This window comes from Tasmannia lanceolata, unplaced genomic scaffold (genome assembly GCF_043159265.1).
Source record: "Tasmannia lanceolata isolate RefF3 unplaced genomic scaffold, GAP_Taslan_0.1 ptg000013l, whole genome shotgun sequence".
Taxonomy (NCBI): Eukaryota; Viridiplantae; Streptophyta; class Magnoliopsida; order Canellales; family Winteraceae; genus Tasmannia; species Tasmannia lanceolata.
Genome location: NW_027518690.1, coordinates 15609768 through 15629378, shown reverse-complemented (window position 1 = coordinate 15629378; position 19611 = coordinate 15609768). Strand labels below are relative to the sequence as shown.

The window sequence follows — 19611 nt, the reverse complement described above, 5'->3', positions numbered from 1 at the left end:
TAATGCCATTGCTGAACATACTTTTTATATTAATTATTGTAGGGTATAATTCTTATGGTATATATACACTTATGAGATAATAGGTCAATGAGCATCAGGAAGCTCTGGTATTGATGAGTAAAGTCATCCAAATGTTGTGAATGATGAGAGCAAGACTTACGAGCATTAAGAGAGAATATGTTGCGATTTGATCCATGATGTCGATCAAATTGATCTCACATAAGAAAACCCAACGCCAAGATCTGTTTGACTATTTCATATTTTTAATAATGTATGACTCATTATAATTTCAATCTGTGGAGTTCAAAACACATGCCCTTAATGGAGTTGTGTTGAAGTTAATTTGATGGATGAAAATCTGATGTGAACCTAGGGTGCTCAAGTTAAATTTGGGGCAATAGAAAGGAAAACTAAATCTAACGGCTAAGATGACTGAATCACATCATAATCACTAATAATGAAATGTTGTTTGGGGTTACTTTGTTATGTCAAGGATGGTCAATGAATTGATTGGTTCATGGGTCTTCTCTCCTTGGTCTACTTGAGGCAAGACCCTATAGAATTCCTATTTTGATGCTCTATTGTGGACTTTTTATAAAGCATGCACATCCACAATCCATACCTTCAAAGGAAGAGTGAAGTTCATAGCAAGCTTGAGTAGTAAGGTATTTAGCAGTTTGCTCCTACAGACAGTTTCTTTCATATTCTTCCATGGCATTTCATTATTAAACTATCCTCCGAATCTTAGGTGGAATCCACTGCTCCCTAGGTTAGCTAAAGCTGATCTTCGACGACTCTAGAATTGCAATCGATGGCCTGCCGTAGTTGGTGGTACAATTAGGAACCGTGGTGGTGTTATCGGGCCATGTGTAGGGACCTGGATAGAACTTACCCTTAAAAGCTAGCCGTTAAGGGAGGGTCCCCATTCCCTTATAACGCATCCACGTCCATTTCATTTTTCCGATGTGGGATATATGCTTTTGCATCGAACCCCCAACACCCTGGAGGTCTAACAGGTTCCTCATAAGCCGAGTTGTTGGGGCTAAGTTGTTGAATGATGCTTCTGATTGTGAGTTTTGCAGGGCCTACAATAGTGGAGGATGACTCACTCAACGTAGATTAGGTGGATCCAGCTGAAGTCTTATCATTGGTCTTTTATGGATGCCATCTAAGAACTTTTAGACTACATCATGGGCCATTAGATTTTTTCTTCTTCAAACAAGTAGCTTATTAATAAAAGAGAAACATGCAACAAACTGAAAATTACAGATTGGGTATCTCGTGCCACACGACCAAGTCTGAGCAAGATACTTCAAAAGTGGATAGAAAATCCACCTTTTTGTTTCCCTCGCGATGAATATGTACGAAGCAACACCCAAACTAGGAGAGGATAGCCATCGTTTCTTCATTTGAGCATGATACTCCTTAAAGCCATTGCTGTTGTTAAGGGAATAATCACCTTCGATCTAGATCTTAGCCATTTCATACTTAAATATAAGTTTAACACCATTCCACATTGCTCTAACTTCTGCCTCAACTGCACCTGCATCACTGCAAGGGCCTACATAAGACAGGATTTTTTACCTTTGGGATTCACGAAAATGGCAGTCCAATTTCATGCCTTATGTGGATGGTTCTATTCTATTAGTTGGGGTCTTTAACAACTGGTTCGAGTTGTCTATTGATATACTTTATACAATACAAAATGACATCTAGTTGGCACAAAAATTGGGCAAATATGTCAATAGGTGCTAATATGGACAAAGATTAAATGCCTTCAGAATCCTTGGTTCCAAGTCGGATAGTGTTCCCACACCCTCCTTGGATTTTGTTTGACATTAGAAAATATTTGGTGTATTATGATATCTATATCGGGACAGTTCATGTTAGCTCTTATTTAGTTAACTCTACTAAATCTCTATTTATTTTGTCACATTTCAAAATTGTTAGTTGGGTTGCAAAATCACTTAATAGGATCTTATTCTGCTTTCGAGTTGCAAGTTGCATAAGAGAAGGAATAGGAAAGAATGAGGGATGAAAAACGAGGAGGTTAATAATGTGATTAACCCCCCAAGTTTTATATTAAGTCATAAATATCAAAATACCCAGAACAGCCTTAGTAGGTAAATATGCTTGCATTACATGATTTCTAACAACCCCTCAAGCTAGATCATAGATATCGTCCTGTCATGATTGTTACAAGTCATTTGAAACTGAATTCTACCTAAACCCTCAGTGGACTCCTCACCATGTAATTCTTTAGACTTAACCAATGGAGTACTGGTCTTCTTACACATGACCATGTCTATAATGAAATGGAATTCGACCTCAATGTTCTTGTTCTTTCATGAATGTAGAATGCCAATAGATTTTCATAGGTATTTGATTCATTATGTAACATACTCCAAACTAATTTTAGGAACCTTCATCTGAATCAATAGTGCACTTAACCTCCAAAAGGTGGCGATTCTATCTCTCAGCCACCCCATTTTGTTGGTGTATGACAACAGAATGTTTAATGTTAAATGTCATTGGAGCCAAGGTAAAGCTGAAATGTATACAAGTTCTCTTTTCTGCATTATCAGATCGCATAACATGACCAAACTGATTTAATTTATGCATGAAATAATTGAAAGATTGAAAACTGCTCGGATCTATATTTCATTAAATATATCCAAGTCATCCTGATAGAACAAAATACTTAAAACCCGAATAAGAAATTTCTTTAATAGGCCCCCATGCATCATAATGCACTAAAGAAAAAGGGGCAGTCAATCTATGATCAGTTCTTGGGGGAAAATAAACTTTATGATGTTTTCTTAACTAACAACTTTCGCAATCTAAAACTGAGAAATGATTCAAGGAAGAAACAAGAAACTTCAAACTCGTAAGGTTGACCAAGTTAACAATGTCATTGATGTGGATAAAGGGTAGCCTGAAATGCTATTCTTTCATGCACCATCCATATAGTGGAGCATTCTAGATTCATGCCCTCCACCATTCTTCTTCTTCACCTAAGGATAAAATGTAAAAGGGCAGATCAAAGACTTCGTAAGTTTACTAATTGACATCAAATTAAAAGAAAATTTTGGAATATATAGCACAAAAGACGAGGAAAATGATGGATTAGGACGAGAAACATGTTTCTATTTATGTCACAACTGAAACGCATACCATAATCGAAACCTGAAACCTTGGAATCAAGGCACGCCTCAAGGTGAGGTGCATCCTTCTGGGCTTGAGATTGTGTCTCTAAGTCGCATTTCTCTCTGTTAGAGGTGTACGTGAGGCATACGGCTCTCACCTTGGGTGTATGTCTCTCAACAAACTGTTGTGATTTGATTTTCTTTTTTAAAATTGTCTTGTACATTTTTACCCTTCCATCATTTAGAAGCCCTGTGTAGGGGCTAGAGAGGCTGAATGAAACTTTTATTTTCCCTTCTGTCTTGTTCATTTGAGAATTAACTCAGATTTAGGGTTTTGGTTTGATGAGTTGCAGATTATATTTCTTCTAAGGATCAACCGTTTGGATGCCAACTTGCAGAGAACAAGCAATGTATTTCTAGTTTGAGTAGAAACGGTTCTTTGAAATTCTTGATCAACTCTTTTTCCTTCTAGTAGCCAACTAATTAGCCTTTGACCATGAAATTCCTGTTGAAAAGCAGACAAGTTTAGAATTGCTAGTTATGTTGAGAAGGGGGAAACTTTAGTGCTACATCTTCCAAATTAATGAACTACATCTTTTTTAGTCTGTATTCTATTATTAGTCTTAATGTTTGGTACTTGTATTTTATTTGTATCGCTGCCAATATGAGTAGCAAAAGATGTTGATGTTAATCGAGAGGATTTAACACCTTTAAAAATATATATCTATCCTTGTCAATCCAAAAAGAAATGTGTTCTTCACTTGTTGTATGTTCATTGACAAAAGGATGAAGACATTTTAGGCAGAGAATCTATTCAGTTGTTTTAAGATAGATGCTTTTCCCTTTAGTATTGGTAAAATCTCACATCATGAATTTCACTCATTAGACTTCAGGGCATGATTTTCACCAATTGGACTTCAGCTACATTCAATTGGTTGATATGTTTGCCAACAGAGTTTTATGCAGCCAACAATATCTGGATTCTGAAACTTATTTTATTTCAGTTCTATATTGGTTTCTGGTTTTCTCACTCCATTACTTATTTCATACCTGATATGGCAATATCCAGATGTCGGCTATGGATGTTGGAAAATACAAGATAAGAGTTAATGCCATTGCCCGCGGTTTGCACCTGCACGATGAGTTTCCATTGACAATGGGTAAAGAGAAGGCAGAGAGCTCTACAAAGGAGGTGATGCCATTGCTGAGATGGCTCGACGTGAAAAACGATCTTGGTTTGACCGTTATGTACTTGGTGAGCGACGACTCTTGCTACATGACAGGCACGACCATTTTTGTCGATGGTGCCCAATCTCTGGTTAGGCCTCGCATGCGTTCTTTCATGTGATTAAAACAACATTATATTTTTTTTATAGTTAGAATTAGTTTGTGTTATTTACTCAAATTACTCGTCATTAATAATTTTTTCTTCAACTGTATGTTCTTGTATTTTGTGTCCCGGTTCATTGGTTCCGCTTGATCCGGTTTCACAGTTCACAACTTCTATATGAACCCGGTTTGTTTCAGGTGGGCTTCTTTGGTTTACTTCTATTTGCTAGTTTGGTGCCCTCTTGCACCAAATCACTAGACATATGGTCCGAATCACTGTACACATGTAAAAATTGCATGAGGAAAAATTCAGTTACTGTATTAGTGGGCCCCATTTTTGGTTGATCTCAGCCATTCACTTCACAGCTGTTGCATTGGATCTCTTATTGGTTCAAAATTCACTCTGATCCGATCTTAACATCTCCAATAATGTGTATTTTTTATAGTTGAATATGGAAAAGGTCAAAAACTCTCCATAGGCAATGGCAAAAACACACGCATATGCATTTATAGTTAGCTTTTAGAGGTTGTTACAATCACAAGATATTCTCAACATGGGTTAAATGTTTGCTCCCCAATTCATTCCTGCCGCATCTCCTTGAGGCTTGGGGTTGTTTGATTGCAGAATTGAATACACCTTATGGTTGCCTTGTATTCTTAGGTAGGTTGTTTAGATAAATTCTATCCCATATAATTTCAATCCTTCAAGAACACTTTATCATCAAAAGACGAGGATAATTGAAATTCTACTTTTTGGTTTGAATTAACATATCCTTAGTTCCTTACCATTAGCGCCTGTTTAATTGGAGGATAATTTTTCCAGGGCAGAATTTAGTCCAGAATAAGTGTTTATTCAACATTTGTTGTACACCTGTCCTGAACACAACTAATGATAGCTTATGACTTCAAATTAGAAAATGAAGGCAACTGAAAATCTAGCTGAGAGATGGAATTTCACTAACTGGGACACACACACAAAAAAAATCCTATAAAAACGGAAAAAAAAATCCTAGGAATCCATATTTCATTAAAAAAAATTAACCAAAATACCTTTATCATAGAAAATGATTCGCTTCCATCACGTCAGGAGGTCGGCTAATTGATATGTAGATCGCCCAGCTCGCGAAGGGTGTGTCTAGAGTGACACTTTAGTTTTTTCTACTTCTCCATCTATCCCCCTTCATTGTATTTCATTCTTTCTTCCCATGACTTTTTCTTATTAATAAATTTGATCCATCTCAAAAACAAAAAAATATCATAGAAAATGAGATTGTGTAAGATTGCCAAGTAAGAATAAGAGCACCTTGATACGTTTTGCATGATTCATGCACAAAAAGCACAGTGGATTGTAAAACTTGTCTTCAAACCATGTTGAGGCCAAGACTTTTTATAGGTCATTTTCCATGAACAAGTAAGGCTGATCCTTATGGGCTGTTCACCATGGGGATAGCAAGTTGGGTTTATTTTATTCTTGCATAGACTTGCTATCCTCCGTTCATGTTGATCTTTGTTTCTGGATAAAATATTACCAGAACAAAATAGGTGAATAGCATACAAGATAATTTCATGATAAACTTATCTAAGAAGGATAACCAATCCCTAGTTGATTAACTTATGGCATATGTGCATTGATTGCCGAGCTCTGAACTAATCTACTGTTAAAAGACAAAATTTCAATACCTGTGATTGAAAAGTTTATAAAACTCTATGGGGTTCAATTTTTCTCACAATTTGATTTACACTTTGATTATCACTAGATTAGTGCACATTAACCTGACATTCAAAACACCATTTTTCACTAGTCAAACCATAAAACATCATCAAGCTCATATAAAGCAACAAGCGAATAAAAACCGCGCTGAGAGAAACCAAGTTGGCTGTTCGAACTATCTTATAGCTTGCACACATATGGGCTTTAACAGATGGTGCAATGCATTGGTGGTTTGGTTCAATCCATCCATAACATGCACACTAAGCCATTTACAGTTAAAAGGTTATCTCCAACCAAAGATTGGCAAAAAAATAGCTTAGCAGGACAAAATTCGGACTTGAATATGATAAATCCGTGAATGTGAAAGGGATTCGACTGGGGTGAGTAAGTGATTGAATGGGAGAGTTTTTAAACAGTGTTCTCTTTCATTTATGTGAGCTTAACTTCAACTAATAGAGCCATTATGTGATGGGCATGAATCCTCTGCTCCCCTTCCAACTGCTTTCAGGTTTTACATGAAAGATCTGCCATGCAACCTTGGAAGGGGCGTAGACCTTTACCCATATGTTATTTAGGCTTGAAAAACAAAGGGTGGTATTAACAGCACAGTTTGGAGGATCTCTCCTCGAGTATATATAGCTTTGAATTATGATATGGAGACAGATTTGGGGACCTAAAGTGGGACCGAACTATTAGCCTCTTCACAAGTTAGCAATCTCGGTTCCTTGATTTTTGGCTTTTTTTTTCTCTGCAAAACTACCCCTCCCATGCCATGTGGCATGTAGAGATTTGTTCGGTTCCACTCTAGGTCCCCAAATCGGTCTCCATAGCAGCACTAAAGTTCCAAGTAATAAACTTCTATAATTGGCAATAAACTTCTTGCAAGTGAGGATTATAATCTTTCAAGCCCATATCACTAAAATATAAGGGATAGAACAATCATCACCACAAATGAGATTTACAGTTTACAGAATATGTATGAGGATACAGTTCTTCCTCTCTCTAACCTATAGGTTTACTCCTATATCTTATATTGTGGTGTAAATAAGACCTAAGGAAATACCTTTTGACTTCTGTTTCCATTCTAATATATGTTAAAATTCTATAGCTTGAGAACACTCCCTAAATGCAGCTCTTAGACTGCCTTACTCAATGTAGAAATGAATTGAGAGGTCTGATGTGGGTTCTTTAACTTTGACCCTTCAAGCTTTATTCGAGGACCTTTCATGGCTATCTGCGGAGAAGTTTTTAGAGCTTTATGGATTTTCTGCATATTCATGTTAACTAATTAAATAAGGCTGAGACACTTTGATCTAAATGGTTAAGAGCCAAGCTATTTTTAGGAGTTTTAACAATTGTATTTTCAAAAATAAAAAATAAAAAATAAAAAAAAATCAAAGATGATTGGCAGATGGTAAGTCATACGATCTCAACGAACATCCAAACTAGGATCACTGAACTAATCTACCTCTCCTCTAGAACTCTAAAGCTTATAAAAGATATCAGGGAAAGAGATTCGACTGGAATAACAAAGTTCTATATCTTGATTAATTGGAGATGATGTGCTCAACTAAAGCAGCATGAGACGGTCATTAAAGGGACGAAAGTATAATGGGCATTGGTTCTATTCACTTAAATTGTATCTTCTTGCAGTGATTTCAGTGCAAAACAGCAGGGATAAACTTTGGGTTTTATGTACAAAAGTATAGCAATGATGATATGGACATCAATCAAATGTACCAAGCAATGCATGAAGATATGGAAATTGTTTTACCCAGATACAGGAAAGGAACAGCAATTCAAAAAATAAAAAAGATACAGGGAAGGAGCTGCTGTTCCAAGATAATAACCTCGAGATTTTTCTGCATCCATCAAATATGCCAAGCAATGCGTGAACATACAGAAGGAGCTGCTGTTCCAATATAATAACCTGGAGATTTTTCTGCAAGGAATGGCATATGAATATGTTGCTAAGCATAACGAAGACTGCAAAAATCATATCTTGTAAGGGTTGAAAATCCATTGCAAGTGAATGACACAAAGTTCTTGGGTAATATCAACACATTTCAATCTGATCACCGCAAACATCGAAGATTGGTTTGTCACAACCGCTTGCTCAGACCATGAAAGAAGCGGTGTTTCTTCCTCCGTGAGTGCCTCTTAGTTACTCTTGACACGACACATGGAAGAAACCTCACCTGCATAAATCATTGTAACCAAACCAGCAATGCATATAAAATAATAATAATAATAATCCCCCCTCCCCAAAAAAGAAAGAAAATCCTGGGAAAAGCTCAATTTTTGAAGCTGGAGCTTTTTTTCCATGTGACTAGAGAGACAGAAGCACTCTTCTCTGGATCCAAGTACAAAAAAACAAGATACTGCCTCCCTCTGGAGGGAAAACTGCTTTATAAAGTATAAAGCAGTAGAAAACTGCCACTGTTTAATGGAAACTTCATAAGATAATAGAAACACTTAATAAGAAAAAAAGAAATTACAAAAGGAAAAGAGATAACATATAACTAAATCAAAAAAGGACACCTTCACTACTTCTTACAAGTACTTAAGCATAATATGATGATGAAAATCATGCATTTGACACAACTTTGGACCTTCTGACCTCATTGAATCCTTCTAATGTAATAGATATTGATGTTTTTAATGCGTCTAAATTTGCCTCCCACTCATATCATAACCTTTAATAATTCATGAAATTTTCACCTGTTCAGGGGAATATTGCAGGGTGCCAAAACAATTTGTCCAGCTCCACAACAAATCGGACTTGAAGCATTCATGAACAAGCCCATAATCCAGAAAAAGATAATTCTAGAGAAGATTGCCGACCAAGTTCCAAAAATAGGCCCAAAGGCTATCCAAAGATTGAAAACTCATGGATAACATCAACAGTAAAACCTATAGAGCTCTTGTTGTACAAACATCATGTTGTACTTTGGGTTTGGGGTCGAGTAGTTCCTCCCAAGGAGTTGAGCGATTCCTCCTACCATTCATCAAGTAATTCCACCACACACCATTGAGTGATTCTCGGATATATCTCTCCTATTGCTCAAGGCATGCATCACCATTTCCTCATATCTCCTATAATATGGAGAGAGATCTCCTCGATTGAGGAGAGATAATTGGCTTCACACAAGCTCTATGATGTTAATCTTCGAACACAAAGACACTATACTAGAGAATCCACATCCACCTCCCTTTGGGCGAATTTCATGTTTAAGTAATATGGTTCTCTTTGGTCTTCTGAATAGAGTCAATAACTGTTACATCTGGAAGAATATTTAGGGCACTTCTGAGGACCTTTAATCATGGTTGCAACCTGTTCATGAATGACAGGACTCATATTGACTTGTTTCAAAGATCTTTGGATTCGGTTACTCATGACGCACATTCTATTAGCAAGTCAAATTCTTCTTATGATCTGTCAATTCTCTCTTCCTAATTTTCAAAAAATAAAAAATAAAATCTTGTAATGACCAATGAGACAGGATATTTCTTCTATCAGTAAAAGTGAGACAAGATGTGCTGGATTTATCCATCTTCCGGCACACTCTCTGTCCACCAGTTGGAATATATAAGGACAAGGATGACAGATTCACAAGGGGTTCAAAGCTCAACAAATTCATTTACGATTGGCTTCATTTTATAATGTTTCAAGAGAAAGCATCCTTAGCCATAGAGTCATGGTTATGAACTTATGATCAATATTGATTTGTTAAGGTCAAAACACTTGTTACAAAGCCTCAAGTTTTAGTCTTCAAAAAGGATATCTCTACGTAATGTACTTGGTCCTCTTCATTAAACTTCTTCTAGAGAACTGCTGGATCAAGGTCAAAGGTGGCGAAGCATCTTGAAGACAGACAGTATCATCTCTTTATATTTTGAAACAGTAAAATACCTAAAAAAATCCCATGAGATTGTTTTGTGGTGCCTTGGGCGTCTGCCAATTTTTTGTTGGACTGGCTTGACTCGTAGCTCATACTGAATGTGTTAAATTACAAAGAAAAAGGTATAATGAAATGCTTCACGCATTAGTCAGGGATACCAGTTTACACAAACAGCAGAAAAGCTAACCACCAAAAGTTCACTACCAAGACGAATTTTCTACCAGAAGAATCTCTTTCTACGTGACACTCAAATGGCAGTTTTTAGTTGACTACTAATAGTCTTTTGGCAATTTTTAGTTGACTACTAATAGTCTTTTTTAAGGGGCCGTTTGGATACTCGGATTTTAGAATCCAGGTTTTAGTTTGAGAACAATGTAAAAGAGGGTTCATGATCAAGCTGCTGTATGCTGTCCTGACAGCGTTTCTTGGATTTTAAGTAAGAAATTCAGGTTTTAGAAATCTCTCCCCCATCCTAAGATTTTTAAAACCTGAAAACATGGACCGATCTGCTGCGCTGTCAGGAAGAAGGCCGAGAAATCAGAAAACGACGGTTGGTCTCTTTCTTCTCTCATCTCCCATCTACAATTTTGAGGAAATCCAAGATTCTAAAATCCGTGTATCCAAACGGCCCCTTAGGGCCCGTTTGAATGCCGAGAAGATTATGATTTGGATTTCTCACATTTGCAGCCCTTTTTGCGTTGTGATTTGGATCCGGATCAAATCCTTGGATTTCCAAATCAGCGACTGACAGTGAAAAAAATCAGAGTTCCAAATATGCTGTGGAAATAAGTAATTGGAAATCCATAGATCTGGCAATTTCCTTCACCCTCTTAGCTCCTCAACCTCTCCCCTCCAGTAGGAAGTACCCCATTCCCTCTCTGTCTCCCTCAACATGAGCGGGCAAATCTATTCATTCTGTATTCAAAACTCAATTCCAAATCCAAATACAAAATATGAGATATCCAAATGGGCCCTTAATGTTTATTAGCAGAGTATATACTATTGAAAACATATAGTATCTATGTGCACCAAAATAATTGAAATACCTGAGAGTTGTTACGTATGCCAAAATCCTGAAGCACATGGTTGTCGTCAATGAGCTTCTCATTATGGTGAGCAAGACAAAAATTTGCCCAGACATGCCTCCTGCAAAGCACGAGGTCCACTGTTACTTCTAATCACATACCTCTATAACCTCATCATTGTATGGAACAAAAGATACTAACAACTGTAGAAGGAAATAATATTTCAATCATAACCAATAATTTCAGAAGAGATAAATTTCAATTTGAAGAAATCTTCAATAGAAATTGTTATAACTACTTTCATAAGCTTCAACACCATTCCTCATGCAGTGATATACTTGTAAGAATTCAAACTTGAAACTTCTTAGGCTTCGTTTAACAAGTACAATGATTCACATTTCTTAATAGGTGTGATTGAGAAGTAACTTACACATCATTACTGTTTAATATAAAGGCAAGTACACATATATGTGGATATTTGTTCCCAAAATTATCCTATAGTGCTCAACTGGTTTTAACTGTGGAAATGCCAACAGAAGTAGACATTGGTAATGCCATGTGTTAATAACCACAATTCCTACACAATCACTTCCGATCCAATGACTATCAGTGAACAACTCCGAACTAAACAAGAAAAAAGAATAATAATTACATCACTCTTTGCTTAATAGTTAATACAGAAGTATCTATAATAATCACCATATTTGTTAGAATAAAAGTAAGAAAGTGGGCTATTTTTAAACATGTAAACACAACTACATCAAGACCGACGTGGTAAGTTAACATCCAGGGTTATGATTAACGGCGGCCCAGTGCATGAGGCTCCCGCCATTGCGGGGTCTGGGGAGGGCTAGATGTACGCAGCGTTAACCCTGCTTTACAGAGAGGCTGTTTCCGTGACTCAAACCCGTGACCACCAGGTTACAATGAATCAACTTCACCGTTGCGCCAGGGTTATAATATACCTTAAAATTTTCAGGAGTTATACATCATTTGTTCAGAGTTCAGATCAATTTTATGAACCCAAAATCCAAAGTATACAAACAGGAAAGCTTCCGCAACAGAGAAGCTCCAGAAGAGAAAAAAAATACTGATATAGGGAGGACTCGAGCAGCGTCTATTCATTTATGTACAGATTTCTTTGTATTGTTCTAGAATGAAATGGGTGACAATACAAAACAGATTTCTATTTTATGTATACCAAGAGATGTGGCGATGACCCAGCTGAGCTTGCTCCATCTCGTTCGTTTTCTTCTTAATTGCTAGCTTCAAATCCTTCACCGTAGCAGAGTTCAACACTGTGACTTCTTAAAAAATAAATGAAATTGCATCAGTTTCTGCTGCTGCTTCATGGCTAGATTAAAATTTAACATGAGAAGATACAATTAGAGAAAGAAAAAAAAACCAGATTCAAAAAGAGGGGAAATTATATTAGACTGAAATTTAAAGAAATACGATGAAAGAGATAAAGCCCAGAAACAATATCTCTCTTAAAATAGAGATGAAAATAGAGTCGGTTACAATCGAACAAGATGAGTACGATTAAAGAGACAAAACCCAAAAACATTATCTCATGGAAAATCCACAAAAGGAGAGAAATGTGGTACCAAAGGAAGTGTTGTCCATCTTAAGGACAGATAATTTCATGGCGCTACCCATTTCAAAGCTGATTAAAGTATCGACATCGGCGAGAGTTGGTTTCTTGGGGACGTCGGCGAGGACGGGGTCATCGAGAAGGGCAGAAAGCATGGACTGTAACCGAGCCTTCTTCACACTATTGCTACTGTAACCACCCCCTATTGGATCCTCAGTCTTGGAGTTGGAGGACGAGATTTCTTCCATTAATTTCTCTGCCTTTGATTCGATTTCCTGGTAAAGGGATCCTTGCCTTCAGCTTGCCTGCACCTCAACCTGAATCTGAGAGAGAGAGAGTAAAAAACCTCAGAAGCTTGGCCCCAGTTTGGATTGCAGGAATAACATTTATTGAGGAAAAACTTACTTGGATTTTAGGGATATCATTATAGATTGAGGCTATTGATATTCTCAGCAAATGGTTTACTCAGCATTTCAAGCTTCACAACATGGCACATGCCATTGATAAGGGTATTAATTATTTCAATAATTGGTTCAAGTCCCCTGCCTGTTATGGGCATATTTGGTTCTAGGGTTTTTATTTTCATGGAAATAACATTCCTTAGAAAATGAAAAATCTAATGTTTGGTGAAGCTCTTTAGAGCAGATTTTGGAACACCCAGATAGTTCTTCCTGCAAAAATTAAATTTAGAAACGGTGGGTGGATATGCTCCAAACAACAACTCCTGAAAGAGAAGAATTTGGCTCAATTATTTAGGCCTGGATATAAACTAGCATGAAGGGACTGCCCATACGATTCTGGAATAGAGAACATAGTTTGGAATTCGATTGTACATGTGGCTGTTCCTTTCTTAAATGATGAACCTGGAAGAAAGCCAATATCTCCATGAAGCTAAAACTGCAATGTTTCAGATTCAAAGGACATTGAGCCTTGAGAATAATTTGCTACTGAAATAGTTACAAAGGAGACCACAATTTTGGTTTTAGGCAAGAAGTTCCAATTCTGTTTAATTCCCTTTCAGGCCTGACTTTTAGACAATGTTTTATCTTGAATTTACAAGTCCCAATTGATACTTACACTACCTCATCGAGGCTAAATTATAAATGATAAATGGCTTTATTTGCAAGACCTCTCACATTTAGATGTCATTTTAACCTTTGAAGCTGAGTTTTGCTAAAGCCAAGTTTGGTCATCATGTGATATTCCGACTTTGGACCTGAAAATTGGAGAACTTATATTTGCCAAACCTGCTGAAGTGTCTTTCTCACTTTCAAATTAGTGGGTAGTGACTGCTAGACACTTTGGACCCTAAAAGTCCATGAAAACTGCTAATAACTATGGGACAATATACAATGATTATGGATACTATTGGAAGAGGGGGTAAGATCTAATGTTGGAAAGCATGGAATCAGTGAGCCCTTTCAAGAAGAAATGCTTAAACATGTCTTATTGAAAGATATTTTAATGTGTACAAAAGTCGATTCACATAGACAAATATGTACATTAGCCATGTACCAAGTGCAAGCTTGAAACAGAGACAAATATATTCATTCTTCTAAGAAACTCCCAATTACTCATATGTTTGATTCAAGTGGAATAGCCTTTAAATCAAATCAGACTAAACTGTAAGCTCTTAACAGCAGGAAACCAGAGTTAAACCCAAAACCAATTTTTCTCTAAAAAAAAATAACTCCAAAATGTGCACCAAATTCAAATGAAAAAAGAAATAAAGTTTACCTGATGAGCCAGAATCAACCCAGTAGGCAATTGGAAATGGATGGTAAGTGAAGAACAAAGTTTTGCTCCAAAATTCTGACATTTAGAAGTTTAAACCTAAAGACTATGAAGCTGAAATTTTAATCCCAACTCTAAACCCTGAAAACGAAAATTCACAACCAACCAAAGACAGATTATATAATCTCTATTTTTTGATGCAAAACTGAGGTCCAATATAAAAAATACCAATCCCTGAAATTAGGGATTTTGTTGGTTGGGAAGTCATTGAATCAAACCTATGGGTAGAGTAGATAAAGGTTTACAAACCCAAAAAGGAAAAATGGAAAATGATGAACTTACCGGAGGATATATATATTTTTTTTTCGACTTGGATTCTCCAGTTCTAAGTAGGTAGATGAATCAAACCAGAGAGATAGAGAGAGACGTTGTACGGGCCGGGTCACAATTGACCCAGAATCTTACGGGTCACTATTTTGTGAACCAAGACTCCACCCGTATGGGCCGGGTGGACCTAGGGGGTCAACCAGTTTTTTTTTTTTTTTCCCACACTATAAGGATGATCCAAATCGCCCATGTGTGATGGGCCATAACGTAAATAGGTTGTGCTCAAAATATCATTTCCATAGGATGATCCTAGCCCTCTGATCTAAGGAGGAATTGAATATTATTATTTATAGAGACCTCTACGGATCGGATGTCTAGGTTCATCCTATGGAAATGATTTTGGGGGCACAACCTATTTACGTTGTGTTCCATCACATGGACGGTTTAGATCATCCTAGGAGGTGGTCCGTACAGTACTTTCTGAAAAATACGAGATTATAAGGGCTTACACCATATAAAATCTTGATCATTTGGGTTTTTACGGGCACCCGCAGGTTAACCCAGCCCGGCCCAATTTTGATTGGTTGGGCCGGGCCAGGTCATATTTCAACGGATCACTAATTTAGTTACTCAGACCCAAAAATCTCCCCCAATAATTTGTATCTTAATCGTTCTTAGCGAATCATACATTAATTTGTAGGCCATGGATCACATGCTTCCAATTGTCAAATAAGTTTTGGGTTATGTCATCTCCATGGTGCCATATCATTCTTCAATTTTGTATAGGAAGTGCCTTTGCGGTGCGATCAAATAGAGGCTATTCCTTATAATCCTTGAACTCGTGAAAACCTATTACCCAACCATCTAATCTTGGTCAGACGAGAGATAAATCTATGTAAAAGAATGTCATAACTTTATACTTTCACTGGGCCTATGTATATTCTTAGGCCCAGTTCGTTTGAGATTAAGACAACCGATTGTCTGTCCAAAACCTATCATTGCTCAATAATAGGTTTTGGATAGACAATCAGTTGTTTCAATTATGATCTCGATGAACTTTTAGAAATGAGCACTTCTTTAGGCCATATTTGGCAACTATGAAATTTCTTTAGAGTTTTTGCAAAAGAAGTTTTCTACTTTGTTTTATTTGCAAAAACAGTCTTCTAATTTGATAATTTACAAATAGACTCATCACATTTGAGTGAATTTTGCAAAATCCCGTCATTCCATCAATTTGCAACCAAAATACCCATTGATTTTTCTAACTCATCCTTGCATGTGAAAAGATGAAATCCTCCTTGTAAAAAGACTAGGGTGTGGGAATATCATTTCTACATATAATAGCATTTTTGGTACATGCTATGTATGGGTGTAAAATAATGGGTTTCACCGCATCATGAGGTGTAAAATTGTTGGCCCCACCCGATGCATGGGTATTATTAGGCTCGAAATTAAACATAATTTCGAGCCCGATAATAGGTTTTGGACAGACAATCGGTTTTCCCTTCATCGAAATCAAACAGGCCTTAGAAATGAGCACTTCTTTAGGAGATCCAGAATTATGATCTAGTTGAACTCTTAAAACTGAAGCTTCTTTAGGCCATGTTTGGTAACCATGAAATTTCTTTGGAGTCAAAACATGAGGTAAAATGGTGGGACCCACCTTATCGAAACATATATTGGTCTTTTTACAAGGTGATTTTCATCTTTTCCCATATAAGGGCCTTTTGGTATTTTTATGAGTAAAAAAAAATCTACCGTGAGTATTTTGGTCACAAATTGATGACACGACCGGATTTGCAAAATTAAACTCATATGTGATTTTTTTTAGGGAAAACTACTAAAAATCCCAAGATAAAAACGTATTTACCAGAATCCCCTAAATGTTTTCTTAATTACCAATAGCACCTGATGCCTTTTAAATTTTTTTCCTTTTATCCATTTTACTCTAGATACTTAGAAATCCCTAAAATCTCTCATTTCACAGCCTCAAAATCTCTCTTGCAAAGGCAACATCTCTTGTAAGATTTTATATGGTGTAAGCCTGTACAGTCCATTATTTTTCAAAAAGTACTGTACATGTCACACTGTGGGATGATGCGAACCGTCCATTTGATGGGCCCACCATAGTATGATCCAACCATTCATTTGATGGGCACACCGTTCTATGATCCAACCATCCATTTGATGGGCCACAATGTAAATAGGATGTGGCCCAAAAATCATCTCCATAAGATAATCCCAACCCTCTGATCTATTGAGGAACTGAATATTATGGAAACTGCTATAGATCTGACAGTTGGGATCATCCTATGGAAGTGATTTTTGGGACACAATCTATTTACGTTGTGGCTCATCAAATAGATGATTTGGATCATACAACGGTGTGGCCATCAAATGCACGGTTAGATCATACTATGGTGTGCCCATCAAATGGTCGGTTTGGATCATCCAACGGTAGTGGTACACACTTTTTTTTTTTGAATAATAATGGTCTGTAGTGATGGAGAGATTTTAGCGTAATCTAATGAAGGGTATAATGGGTAAAATAAAAAATAAAAAGCTATTTTAGGCTCAAAATTGTATCACCGGTGATTATGAAAAATTTGAGGGGATTTTGGTAGATATGTTTTAACCTAGGGGGTTTTTAGTGGTTTTCCCTTCTTTTTTTTTATAACGGTAATGGTTTATTAAAACAGTAAGGATGGATTACAAGTGCACGTCGGGGGGTAAAGATTGCCCCATAAACTAAGATTCGCTAGAAGCTCCTAATTTGGCAAGACGAATGGCCAAATCGTTGGTACTTCTAGGTACAAGAGAAAAAGAGATAGAACCATACGCACAAAGATCTTTATCTCATCCAATAGATTGGATTAAATCCAAATGTGATAACTATTTGTACATTGTCAAACTGGAATGCTACATTTGCAAATAAAGAAAAGTGGAAGACTTGTTTTGCAAAAAAATAAAATTTTGTTCATGGAATAATAGCTTACCAAATATTAGCTTATATGTTTGCAAAACTCCTTGAAATGTGTATGTTATTGAACTATTTACCATTATTTGTGATGAGGGCCTGAGAGATTCCAAATCTGCACACAATTGACTTCCAGAAGAAACTTCTTGTATTCTACTCAGAGATTGTGGCTAGGGGCTTTGCCTTTACCCACTTGGTGAAGTAATCGATGGCGATGATAAATAACTTCATCTGCCTGATTGCTGGCAGGAAGAGCCCGAGGATATCCATTCCCCACATTGCAAAGGATTTGTTCATTTGAGATTGTGATAACCGATTGTCACCCCCCAATCAATCGGTTGTCTTAATCTCAAACAAACATAGCAAAAGGGTAGCGGGCTCGCGATTGGCGACAGTGGTGTGTCTGGAAGGTGTGCTATTAAGGCAAACTTCTAGCATCACTCGCACTACCACACCAAGGCAAAGTTGCCCTTCTGCATGGTCAGCCAATAGTACCCTTGCCTCAAGAAGGGGCTCTTCTAGCATCAAAACATGAGGTGTACAATGTGGACCACCCTATCGAGGCGAACTTCTACCTGAAAACATGAGCTTCTACCTGAAAACATGAGGTGTACAATATGGATGTCCATGCCCCAAAAATCTCCCCCGAAATATAAGGTGTTCAATATGCATGCCTCAAAAATTTACCCCATTGAAGTTTCTTATCCATTATTAGCTAATCAACCATTTGTAGACCATGGATCGGACACTTCGAATTGTCCAATAAATGTGAGTTTTGGGTAATGTCATCTCCATGGTGCCATATTATTCTTCAATTTTGGAAAGGAAGAGCCTTCACCTTGGGATTAAGTAGAGGCTATTCCTCGTAATGGTGCAAGCCCAACCATCCAATCTTGGTTAGACAAGAGATAAATCTATGTAGAGAATGTCTCCGTTGCTGCCCCGTGGGGTAGGCACATTGCCAAACCACTTAAAATCTCCGAGTTCTTGTCTGTGGCTTTATTTCTTCTTTTACTTTATATATGTTTGCATTATTGGTCTTGTGGTTGTTGCGTACTCTAACAATTGGTATCAGAGCTATACCGGTTGTCAGATCTTCACACAAGAATGATTGTTGATGGTGATTACTCAGGTTGAGATGGCTAGTTCAAGTTCGACGAGATTTGAAGTGCCGAAATTCAACGGATCGAATTATGCGTTATGGAAATTAAAGATGAACGCTGTTTTGGTTAAAGAGGATTGTGCGGTCGCAATTGAAGGTATGGAAAAGAAGCCTACTGATATGACTGATGCTATTTTTCAAAAGAAAAATAAATTAGCAATGGCAGATTTACTTCTTGCACTTGATGATTCGGTATTGTTCAATGTGTCCGATGAAACCACTGCAAAAGGTTTATGGGACAAATTGAAGAATCTGTACGAAGGGAAATCTATGTCAAATAGGATTTTCATTCATAGACAATTGTACAACCTAAGGATGAAAGATGGGTCTTCATTGCAAGAACACCTTAATGAATTTAATACCCTCATTAGTAGATTGACTGCTGTTGATGTTAAAATTGATGAGGAAGAGAAAGCTAGTCTCTTGTTATGTACTTTGCCAAGTTCGTGGGATAGCTTGATTATGAATTTCGGTAATACGAAAGACCTCACGATGGAGATTGTAGTTTCTGCATTGCTATCCAAAGAGAGTCGCAGAAAATCTGGAGCAGACTCTTCGGGTGATGCAATGATGGTAAGAAGAAGATCCATGGAGCGAGGTGGTGAAACAAAATATAATTCAAGATGCAAATCAAAACGACAGAAAAATTTATGGTGTTGGAATTGTCAAAAGAAGGGCCATCTGCAAAAGGATTATAGTCTCGC

General features: G+C 37.1%; 1 protein-coding gene across 4 annotated transcripts; it reads right to left on the bottom strand.

Moving 5' to 3' along the window:
- Nucleotides 1-7921: 7921 nt before the first annotated feature.
- LOC143890839 (U11/U12 small nuclear ribonucleoprotein 25 kDa protein-like) lies at nucleotides 7922-14954 on the bottom strand. 4 transcript variants are annotated; one of them, XM_077395517.1, is made up of 6 exons: nucleotides 14784-14954; nucleotides 14445-14582; nucleotides 12721-13030; nucleotides 12315-12420; nucleotides 11135-11234; nucleotides 7922-8384 (listed from the first exon to the last, which is right to left on the bottom strand). In XM_077395517.1, exons 3-6 carry the CDS (start codon nucleotides 12953-12955, stop codon nucleotides 8289-8291), a joined length of 537 nt encoding a protein of 178 aa, XP_077251632.1. In that variant the 5' UTR covers nucleotides 12956-13030; nucleotides 14445-14582; nucleotides 14784-14954; the 3' UTR covers nucleotides 7922-8288. The 4 variants fall into 4 exon arrangements, with proteins under 4 accessions (XP_077251632.1, XP_077251633.1, XP_077251631.1 ...); XM_077395518.1 differs by lacking the exon at nucleotides 14445-14582; XM_077395516.1 differs by lacking the exon at nucleotides 14784-14954 and having other exon boundaries at nucleotides 14445-14770.
- Between the last annotated feature and the right edge of the window lie 4657 nt (nucleotides 14955-19611).